Raw genomic sequence first — 11,826 nt, 5'->3', positions numbered from 1 at the left:
TTTGCTTACCCACAAGTCGTTGACGTACTAAAAACATTACTTAACCCACCTTAAAACACGTTTCGCATCCGTTAAAAATACAAAATGGCGCCAACAAAAGTACCGAAGAAACCGCTCAAATCTATGGAGAAGCTCGTAGAGAAACCGATATCGAAGAGCAAGAAGATGAAAAAGAAGAACTATCAAAGCTTTTCAATTTACCTTTATAAATTATTACGCAGCGTGGCGCAGGACAATCTGGGAATTTCGAGGAAATCCATGCTGATAATGAACAATTTTGTTAACGATATGCTGGAAAAGATCGCGGTGGAGGCAGGGAGGCTGGTGGCACACAGTAAGAAGACCACGATGAGCAGCAAGGATGTTCAGTCGGCGATACGACTTCTGATACCTGGAGAACTGGCGACGCACGCGAACATAGAAGGCATGAAGGCGATCAACATGTTCTACAAGAGCCAAGCGGCGGAGTCCGCTGAAGTATGACTGATGCGAATGGTACAATCGGACGATGGACTGGACCCGCACCTGATTAGATTAGTACATTATTTATTGTAAAATGCCAATTATTTGGATTTATTTAATTAATAAATGATTTAATTTGAGTTTAGGTTTTTTATGTTAGTTTTTATATCATATGGAATATACAGTATTATTTATAAGTAAAATTTATTATCATTTTATACAATGCAGTTTTGAGTCAATTTTCAAAAGCTGAGACCTTCTGTCATGTTTGAGTATACATTGTCATATTTATATCGTCTATATTATAAAGAACTATAATATGGTAATTGATATCAAATATTACAATATATCCTTAAATTATGGCTTCAAAAGAAATTATCTCCATCTGATAAAATACCCATTATAATTTACGACAAAAAGTAAATAATAGCCATTTATTAAAAAAAATCCAAATTTTAATTATACCCAACGCATATTCCATTCTTTATAAATATTTATGAATTCAAATACACTTAAGTAAAGGATTATATCTTCGTTAAAGAGGGTAAATGAAATTTGGTAGGTATGTTCAGAAGGGAGTACCTATTAGTTAGTAGAACAGTTCTGGCTTCCGCGGTCAAAGCTAGGGGGTGGGAGAACCAATGGTTGTTTACGGTGGTTTCTGTTCATGGTTCCTGCGCAGTCTGGATATATGTAGTAGGTATATACCTATAACGTATATCATTGTTAGATAATATCATTCCATGGTTAGGACGGAGGCAAATAAATAAATTTGGAATCTGAAAAATCTCTAGGTACAGATTACATTATTATTTACAATCAGTTCATATTTAAAGCTGTTTTTAATTATAATATTTAGTAATAATTGGTTTTACGCTAAATCTAATGTAAAACATCCGCAGAAGTTTTTTCGTCAAGTAGTAGACAGCAAACCCAAGTATCGAGACAAGGGTTAATGCAGCGGTGATGCAGATGGCGAGCAGGTCAAGTTCGTAGTAGCGGCGCGCGGGTAGGTTGGCGGCAGGCGAGCGCAGGTGGCGCCCCCCGTGCCGCAGCGCGTGCTCCAGCGCCCACAGCACGCGCGCCAGTGGCGGCAGCGGCCGGTCAAGCACCAGCTCACGCAGCCGAGACATGCGCGTGCGATATCTGCATCACACACGCTTACCCTAATAAATCTAGACTAACACAACAGAAAACAATTGGAGAATTGGTCTCTTACCTTCTCCACTAGTTTATAATAAATTGAATTTCTTTCAATCTGTTTTAACTAACCTTTCATCAGTAATGACAGTAACAATCGCATCCCTAAACTCCTCTTCGGTGACAGTCTCGATATCAAGCATCTTCCCGACGCCGTGGTGCACGAAGTTCTCCCCGTTGAGCCACTGGTCCCCCAGGAACGGCATGCACACCACTGGCACTCCCGCCATTATTGCCTCCTCCGCCGTCTGCAACCCGCCTTGCGTTATGATCAACTTCAGGTTCGGGTGTCCTAGAATAGGTTAGTCTAGGTACTAATTTACCATTTTATTACGGACGATATTATCTATATTACTTACATATGTTAAACTACACTATTTAAACATCTGTATATGGGTTAAATTAATACAAGCATAAGCAATTAAAAACGTTGTTCTTTCTCAGTTTCAAGGACTCATTGTGTTATTCGTTATCTTTATTCTGCTATGTAGCTCGGTGTCTATTTATTAAGAAACTCACTGAATATGTCAGATTGCGGAAACCATTTTGATATCTTGACGTTTTGAGGGAGGTCGGGCAGATCCTCGTCGAACTTCCATAGCACGTCGTACGGCAGTTCGGAAAACACCTTCAGAAACATCCTCTTAACGTTCTGCGGCAACTTCGAGGGCGGGATGTTCGTACCGAAACTCATGTAGATCACGCCGCTTTCAGATGAATCCATATACTCTTGGATGTCCTGAAAGGCACATTATCACAACAAAATTTACGTAAAATGCTAGTATACTCCATGATAGCGTTTAGAAATAACACTTGCATATGACGGCTAAAGATGCCCACATACCTTAGGCAAAGGTTTCGGCGGTTTTTGATGAATAAAACCTATATACACAGCGTTGGGCGGCATCGGGCGGTTTTTGTCCCACATGGGGTGCGCGTTCACATGCAACATGTCCACATTGTCATTTAGCACATTTAGATCCGGTATGTCCGGATAGAATCTTCGCAGCATCGCGGTCTCTTCATCTTCGTTTTTGTAGAACGTGTACTCCACGCTCAAACTGTTGTATACTTCCTGAATCTGCTCCCACCATGTCAAATTGTACGCTCTTTGTTGGAAGCTGTTTGGGTGGTATAATGGATGGCTCGGAGCTCCGGCAGTGAGCGCGTTGTCGTACATCATTGTAAAAGAAGATATCTTGACCACGGGCACTTTGTGTAGATGGGATAATAGCATGGTGGCGCGGAACCAGCCCTGCAGTATCAACAGATCGTAATTATTGTTCTCTATAACCTTCTTCACCTTCTCCATAGCCAGCTGCATCCCAAATATTTTGGGAGCTAGATGCACTGTCTTGTTGACGCCTTTAGTTAAGAAAACCTTCTTTCCAAACACGTCTACATTAAATTCCTTAGTCCACATATCATAGGATGCTGGCCCGACGTCAATTTCCCTGAGATTTTTCGGTGCGTCGCCGTTTGGATACGATGGGTTGGTCGTTATGAATGTGACTTCATGTCCTCGTCGGATCAGCTCATCGTGTATCGGACGGTAAATGATCTGATGGCTGAGGGAAGGAAGGGGTGCCACTGTTAATATTTTTGCCGCGTCGATTTTAAATGCAATTGTTAAAAATAAGAGAAAGCGTAATGCCGGCATCTTGTCGCAGTTTAAAATAAAGTTCTGTTGAAAATTAATTCCTTCAATGTTTGGACAACTGAAGTTCATTACAGGCATTTAAAATAAAATAATTTACTAATAACTTGGTCAAACATAGTACCACTTATGACAGATCAATTTACGAAATTTTAAGAATTATTTAATTAAAAGCTACTAACTACTAACCATGAATGGTTGCAAAACAAAAATCTAAACAAAAAATAAAGTGGAAATAAATAATTAATTAACGGTGTACAGCTTGCGTTTGCCTACATCTACAATTATACAAATTAATATTAAGTATAAAGGAAAACGCAACAAAATGATTGTCCAGTCGTATACCAAATCATTATGTAAGACGTCAAAGGGTGGATAAGAAATATACGATTATATCAAATTCATCGAATCTAATAAATATTAGCTTACCTGGCGAACTTCGTACCGCCTAACAGTCGATTCTTTAATTTAATTATTTTTTTTAATACTAATTCTGATATTCGAGACTCCGAGTCAGTAAGAAAAAAAAGAAAAGAGAAAGTTGATAAGTCAATAATAACATTATGCCAAAAAATTATAATTATAAAACATTTAAAATTCTTGCCATCATTATAAATATTGACATTATTAACATTTTATTCGATACTAACGTCACTCAATTGTTTTGCCTTCTCGGAACCGTCCCACTAACACTTTTAACTTTATAGTATGGTATTAAAGTTCAAATTGACTTTTAAGTATAATTACGAATCTTTTGTATGGGAATATAGAAAAGTGTTATTTTTAGACATTTTCAGGCATTTTTTTAATTTTTTCTCTTCGTAAAAACCATCCTCGTACTTCAAGGAATATTATAAAAAAATAATTAGCGAGATCGGTTCAGCTGCTCTCAAGATTTTCGCTTAGCAAGACAATTAGCGATTCATTTTTATATTATAGATTATTATAATGTCGATATTATAAGTAGGTGTACATTTAAGGGTAATTTTTTTAAGTACCTACTTATTATCTTATTCTTGTTTTTTTTATATTTGTTTAGAGATAATTTTTACTCCACGGTCAAATTTAAATTATCCCTTTTGCATTGTATTTCGTATAGCTATGGTGATCCTATTTTGGTAGGATATCCCAAAATTCGTATAGAGTTAATTTCTCAGGTATGCAGGTTTCCCCACGATGATTTCCTTCACCGTTAAAGCAAGTGATAATTCACAAAGAATAGGTACACACACACACGTGCGTGCCCCTGGGTTTTGAACCTGTGGACATAGGTCTCGGCAGCCCGTTCCAAGAGAAAGTTTGTTAGCTGTTAAATAAATTGGGAGTAAAATTGGCTGTTAAAACTTTAAACTTCCTTTCTTAGTGAAAAGCTACCTTACGAAGAAACAAGGTTATTATGGATAAAATTCAACAAACAAGTACCTACCTAGTCATGTAGTAGGTACACGAAAATAACTAAGAATTTAATGAAGCTTTCAAAATCTTCTTTAGTTGTCTAGTTTCTAGCCTCTAAGACACTATTCCCTAAGTTAAATTAAGGATTTCTTTATCACCTACACCAATACGGCGCCAAATATATTTAATATTATTACATGTTTATCATGATTTATTAAGTTCAAGGTTTGCTTGTCGTGTATTGGCCCGCATGCGAAACGGCTTGTGGGCCCGCGCTAGTTATCCAGAAGATGACAACATTTCGTTTAAATAATAATACTCTTACCTAAATAAGGTTGCTCAAAATACAATGATTTAGATAGATGGGTTTTTGACATAATTAAATTATCTCTGCACCACTATAACGTTGACTGCTAGAAAATCCCCTGGCATGTTCAGGCATGGCATGTCCACCTGGACACATTTGTATTTGAAGTGCTAAATAAATAAAATAAATACATTTTAGAATAGATAATCGATAATAATTATAGTAAGGGAGAAAATGACTATAATATCGAAAAAAAATATAATATAATACTTACCTACCCATGCCATCTACTATCGTCTCATTTTCACATCTAACAACTGACTTGTTCCAAGGCTACCTACTAATAATGCCTATAGGTAATTAAAACAATAGTATAATTAATTCTCATTTGAAGACACTGAATGTACCACTATTAAGTCACTTATACCAGTCACTGTAACAAGCCAGAATAAGAATAAGAATCGTATTCATATCCACGTAGGTATCAGAGAAATATTTAATTTAAAAAAAGATGTGCAAAATAGGAGTCGTGCCGGCGCGGTTGCTCCACGCAACTAAACAGTTCCGAGATGCAACCGTGCTGTTAAGTTTCAGGAATGTACATTTTTTTTTAAAATAAATTAAATAGTAAGACAAGCTTGCTAACAAAGGACTGTACCCTTAGGTCCCTTGGTTGATAGATGTAAAATTATTTCGCCAAATGTTGACGGCGTCTGACAGCAGCTGCTAGCCGCAGCTGTGTGCGACCGTTACGCGCGGTGCGCACGCGCCGACGACACCCCACTATTATTATTATGTCAGGGGTAAGGTGTTTACCTTCGAGGTAAAGGAACTTTGCTATGCTTACCAACCGGTCTAAAAAGGCCGGTAGGTATAGGTATGCTTTTGTATTCATCGTAGTTCACGAAAGTATTTCGTTAACTTTCGCATCTAATTTTATGTTAAATATTCGTGTAATTTTAATATACTTACTTGAGTTTTATAAATTATTTTAAAGAACAATTTTAGACACTTAATTGATGACGTTGCCTACAATAAAACCATTTATTTAGCAAATTATTCTTAATAATCGTTTTGTTTACATACAATCTACTTACCAGTTTTATTGCAAAATATTCTAAGCATATGCGACTACAAAACAAGAATTATGGAGAAGAACCATTGTTTACAATTTTTGCTAGCAGCTGATGGGTACTGAGTGTGATTTTCTTGAATAGTTATAATTTTACTAGGGTATATTATTTAGTTTAGGGTATATTATTTGACTGCCTCGGTGGCGTAGTTGTATTGCACGTCCGGTACAATAGCGCTCTGAGGTCCTGGGTTCGAATCCCGGGTCGGGCAAAGTGATATTTGGGTTTTTCTGCTCAGTATCAGCCCGGAGTCTGGAATTTGTGCCCGATATGGCGATAGGCTCGCCCCCTATCACATCATGGGACGGAACATACTTGGCGAAAAGTGGGTGCCCTAGTTGCGCCTCTGCATACCCCTTCGGGGATAAAATGCGTGATGTTATGTTATGTATGTATATTATTTACTACTTACCTAGACTTTATATACAACAAGCTAAGTACGTAAATATACATAAATAAGCGACTACTGTTATTTCAATATCAATATCTATAGGCTATGTGTTAAAACACATTTCAAGAAGTAAACTTCTTGAAATGCTTTCAAGGCAGAACATTTTAGATATATTATAAGTACCTAATTTTATATCAAATGGGGGTTGAAATTCTGTTTTGCCATAAGACAAAACGGCTGTAAGAAGATCCTGTTCTTATTGAAAGTGGCAGTAGCTCGAAAACATCATGCTTTTGTGATAGTTGCTTGTAAATTCCAAAGAACTACATTCTAAATCCGATTTATGAAGAAGACAAATTTTCTATCGTTTTACTGCTGCCACACTTCAATTTAATCAAAAGTTCGATTTTATATAAACGGTACTCACCCTGGTACAATGGACCCTTCACAAAATTTCATTCAATAATTGCACAAGCCCGTTGGTAAATACTTAAATTATTGTAGTTAGCGCATTTTCAAGTCACTCGCTACGGAATAAGGTAGGTTTTCATTCATACCGCGGAAGTCGATAGAACCCGTTTGGATATGGGCATAATGTTTGAATTAAAATCCTGTTTAAGGGATTTACAACTTTACATGTGTGAAATAGAGTACGATTTAAATCTGACAAACATTTGAATTTGGAATTCGTAAGCGCGTGCCAGTCGGCAGGGGTGCGCGGACGCCGTTTCCGATCCCGCGTTTTTTTCGAAAACGGAATCCCCTCAGTTGACGGTTAGTCGTCGTTACGAAAACACATAGAATCTACTTTATAAGTGAGTTATAGATTATAAAATATTAGTGAGTATAGTGTAAATCAAAATATAGTGTTTAGAAAATTAGTTAACTACCACTTACCTAAAGTTTGAGTGAATTTAACTATGCAATAGGTTTATAAGGGGAAAATACGCTTAAAATGGATTCACCAAAAATTGTTTACAAATACTATTCAAACCCGGCATTTTGCTCACAAAGCGAGATAGTTTTCGCGCAAAAATCATGCATGACCAAAATAGTAACACCGGAACGACAGCGAATGCCGCCTTTGGGAGCAAACTCACCAAGAAAAATGGAAATATCCAACCGAATTTTGAGGACAGATATTTCTGACAATCCTTTGCGAATGACGCCGGCCGGTAAATACAAAGACGAACCTCCAGAATTGCCACCAAAGCCTCCGAAGTTCCAACACAGGACCTTCCACCGACAGTCGTCTTTGATTTACAAACCAACACGCACAGTCAGGTGCCGAACCAGGAGCGAGGATTTAGAGATGGCACAGTTCAAACAGAAGAAGATGCTGTACGACAGAAGCCTCGATATCGACGACTTAGAAGAGAACAGAGCGAAGCATAGATATGAAATTATTCAAGATCTGGAAGATGTAGATTATTCACCAACAAAAAAGAGGATCGTGGAAGCAGATGCCTCAGAAATAGAGGAATACAATGTTGACGGGCCAGGGGATAATGAACTTAAGGAGATCCCGACTGAAATTGTCAAAACAGTGAATGGTAAAATGCATAGATACGCGATCGTTCCGTCCGACGACGAAGAACCGAGGAAATGCAACGTTACCTTCACATCGCCGAATATGCCGACAAAAAATAATATTGCGACGCAAAAGTTGCACGAGCTGTTGTCTACTCCAAGGAAATTGAAGAGTTACGCGTCACAGCCGTCCGTCCGCATGACGCCGAACAAAAGCTTGGAACCCAGATACGTAGCAACGCCTCAGAAGATGGTTTCAAGTACCCCAACTCATGGAGTAACTCCGTCGAAGTCTTGCGCGAATTTGACTCTCTCGAGAAGTACCGCGACGTCTCCTATATCGCCAAAAGCGCAGCAGAAATTGAACTACGGCCTGCCAGATGATTTTGAAAGACCTGACGTATTTGTGACGAGCGTTCGCGAGAAGAGTCGGGACAGTTTCGAAAGGGATGCGAGCAGAGAGAGCAGGAGAGACCGGAGTGTGAGAAGAGATAAAACTACGGCTGTTATTGTACCCAGGTAAGTAGAAATACGTATAAGTTAACAGTTAACCATTAATTAACATGGATGAAGTGTTTTTGTAAATAACAAAGTTATGTTTACGCCCATATGGTGTAGTCGAACCGCCGCGTCTGTCACAAAAAAGGGGAAATATTATGTACCTATCTACTTAAATGCGACGAACCGTGAATGCTCTACGCACCTCCCTTTTAGTGATAAATTCATAAGCTTAAAGCTTACGTATGTACCTACTATGGAGAATTATTTTTATAGGTATAAAAAAATATTTCTACCCATACTTCATATGTACGTAAGGTACATACCTAAGTAAATATGTACCTGTTTGTCGTAGCAGAAGAGGCCAACCGTAAAGCCCAGAGTATGGATTATATTTTTGTGTGTTAACTGTCTCGGAGGCCGATTTGTAATCCGTACGCGGTACGAGTGCGTCTACCGCGCTGAGGGCCTGGGTTCGAATCCCGGGTCGGGTATAAACACTGAGTAAGTATATTCCCTTGTTTCGGAAAGCATGTAAAGCAGTTGGTCCCGCGCTTGACATGTTGGATTACCGTCTCACCGGTCTACTATAGTGAAGGAACAGAGAGTGCAACTTTGTATTGTGCAACAAATTGTGCACTTGCGTACCCGGCTGATCTCCGTCGAGAATGGCCGCCTTGATCAAAATTGGGTTAGGGGGGATTCATTCATATTTCTGTCTTTAATTTGTGTTATTATAAGTAAATATCTCCACATTACAGGGTTGCGCCTCCTCCGTCCACGTATTCCGACGAATCCTACAAGTCTTTGTCTATTATAAAGAACCCAGCAAGCGCGTCATTGACCATCGCCACCTTGATGCTGACTTTATGTGGAGCGCTTAGCACCGGGCTGAGTTTCTACATGATGTATGCTGTAAGTACCAATTGTCTTCTCGCCTAAGTTAACCTTAGGCTGAAAACAGTATAGTATCCAATGTTATATACAACGACTAATTAATGGTGAACGTTGACGGTAACCAGAATTTTGCACCGGGTTTTATAAGCTGCACCTTGCCTGACTTAGAACGGAATTAAAAACAGCAATTACATCAAGTTGTTCGACACAACCTATGCTGTCGTAGTTTCAACAATTTATAACTATTAATAGCATTTAAAAAAAATATTCTCATTGTTTTATCTATTTGTACATTTGCAATTTCTAATACAAGTAAGTAATTAAAAATATCAAGCGTCTGTCAACTAATAAGGTTGCAAACGAGACGATAAACCTCTTTGCTCTGAATATTCCATTTACAAATGTTTGAAATCTTGTTCCAGATCGGCCGACGTTACTACCTAGATTTCAGTGTGCTAGCCGGTTTCACCAGCTTCCTTCTAGGCATGCTGGGATTCAGGTCGAAGAGACAAAGACTACTGCCCAATAGGAATTATGTTTCTGGTAAGAATTTTATTCAATTCTTACAACAAGGTCATTAAGAAAATAATTCCTCTAATGGTAAGTAAATGTTATTTTCATAGATGGAAGTTTTCTAAAAGACATTGTTAGTAAAATTACTGTTCCTTATGATATTGATAACCTTACGACCGTAGTGGGAGTTGCTTCTAATAAATAGTCAGGCGTGACGATAATCCTATCTCTCTCTGTAGTCGGTCCCTCAAGACCGAGGATTGTGGTCATCATTGGATGTAGGTACCACATTTAGAGCGGATTATTTGTCTCCACCAGTTTCTGTTCATCGCATCTTCAATAATTTAAGGAACTTGATGGAAGACTTGCTAATCCTTTAGCAAGCAATTAATAAATTTAACTTTTGAGCGATTTTATAAATTTAATGTGTCGTACTATGCAATGTTACATTTACCATCTTCGTACAGTGTATACTTTTTATTTCAGGTTACATAGTGCTGTCATCATTCTCCCTGCTCAGTGCATTTGGACTTCTCCTACTCTTGTCCATGCAGCCAAGACCGGGTACAGCCCTCAACGACATCACATCCGCAGCGGTCTGCTGTGTGAGTGTGCTGTCCCTCGGCGTGGCGTCTATAGGAGCTGTCGCGTCTTACTGTTGCGTTACAGACCCTCCGGACAATCGGGTCGCAAGTGTCCATTACTAGGGAAGTGTCCGTTACAGGTGATAGGAGCGTGATGTGGGAAGGATGACATGTAAGTGAGATAATAAATTATATAGCATAGTTTTAGGTAATTAAATGCTGAATCTTGAGCAATTAAATTGTCTATAAACTGCTTTTAACTGTCTCAAATATAAATTTTGTAAGTTTTGATGACAATGTTTTTCAGACGTCAGTAAAATAATTATTATTATCTAAATTATAATATACCAAATTACCAATTTTATAATCATTATGAACGATTTAACGACCCATCTATTTACAATAAAAAATATTTATTGCGGGCATGTGTCCCTATGTATAACTCGAGATTTACCGTGTTGCAAGGATAACAATACAGTGTTTTAGACAAAATTATATTGTACAAAATAACTTAACGTAGGAGGTGGAAGTAAAAAAAAAGCTTCCGGATTTGTAATTTAGGTTACATTATTGGGGATTTCCGGCAACTGTATGCAATTGAGTACCTATTCTACGGTAATAAGACGAATAATTACTTGGTAATATACCGTCAACGTCGATCTTATTACCTTGATGGTAGAATATGACAGATTACGACGCATCATACGTGAGAGAGACTTAATTACGAGCTGATAATTATAGGCCAAAGTCAGCCTAATACTGTATTTATATAAGTATTAACTACGCGTCCATAGCATTATTGTAAATTGTTTTCAAATCAAGAACAAAGAAATAAAGAGACTACAATATAGAAAACAATGTATTATGATAATTTTTAAAGCATAATATTATTAATTTTGTGTACGATATTAATTTATATTTCGATTAAAATAAAATTTAATTTGATTGCAAAATGCCAAAAATTGTACTTATTTCATAATAATGGGTGTATTTTATTCGATTGTTGGAGATTAAATAAAGTTTTATGAATTTTATTGTGTATTATTTATTGTAATATTGAGTTATGTTGAATCTTATTCAATTATACCTAACTACCTATCAACAGCTGGTCTTATTATCTTATTGAGAGATTGAAAACAGTTGATATTCTTACTATATGTGTTTCTATAAAATAAGATAGATAATTATACTTAACCCTAACCTTATCTATCTATCGGAGGGTGTAATTCTCATATATTACTGTCATTGCTATTATATTA

General features: G+C 37.5%; 3 protein-coding genes across 3 annotated transcripts; 2 read left to right on the top strand and 1 right to left on the bottom strand.

The window, feature by feature from the left end:
• Window positions 1-48: 48 nt before the first annotated feature.
• Window positions 49-493, top strand: LOC115449268 (late histone H2B.L4). The gene has a single exon (XM_030177043.2). The coding sequence runs from the start codon at window positions 85-87 to the stop codon at window positions 481-483; it is 399 nt and encodes a 132-aa protein (XP_030032903.1). The 5' UTR covers window positions 49-84; the 3' UTR covers window positions 484-493.
• A 22-nt stretch (window positions 494-515) lies between these two features.
• Window positions 516-3,357, bottom strand: LOC115449264 (UDP-glucosyltransferase 2). Its single transcript, XM_030177038.2, has 4 exons — window positions 2,507-3,357; window positions 2,182-2,401; window positions 1,735-1,954; window positions 516-1,608 (listed from the first exon to the last, which is right to left on the bottom strand). The coding sequence occupies exons 1-4, from the start codon at window positions 3,320-3,322 to the stop codon at window positions 1,305-1,307; spliced, it is 1,560 nt and encodes a 519-aa protein (XP_030032898.2). The 5' UTR covers window positions 3,323-3,357; the 3' UTR covers window positions 516-1,304.
• A 3,972-nt stretch (window positions 3,358-7,329) lies between these two features.
• Window positions 7,330-11,601, top strand: LOC115449270. The gene is made up of 4 exons (XM_030177046.2): window positions 7,330-8,594; window positions 9,335-9,488; window positions 9,893-10,013; window positions 10,470-11,601. The coding sequence occupies exons 1-4, from the start codon at window positions 7,501-7,503 to the stop codon at window positions 10,688-10,690; spliced, it is 1,590 nt and encodes a 529-aa protein (XP_030032906.2). The 5' UTR covers window positions 7,330-7,500; the 3' UTR covers window positions 10,691-11,601.
• Window positions 11,602-11,826: the final 225 nt, after the last annotated feature.

This window comes from Manduca sexta, chromosome 18 (assembly GCF_014839805.1).
Source record: "Manduca sexta isolate Smith_Timp_Sample1 chromosome 18, JHU_Msex_v1.0, whole genome shotgun sequence".
In the NCBI taxonomy this organism is placed as follows: domain Eukaryota; kingdom Metazoa; phylum Arthropoda; class Insecta; order Lepidoptera; family Sphingidae; genus Manduca; species Manduca sexta.
This window is presented reverse-complemented; position numbering and strand designations above follow the sequence as displayed.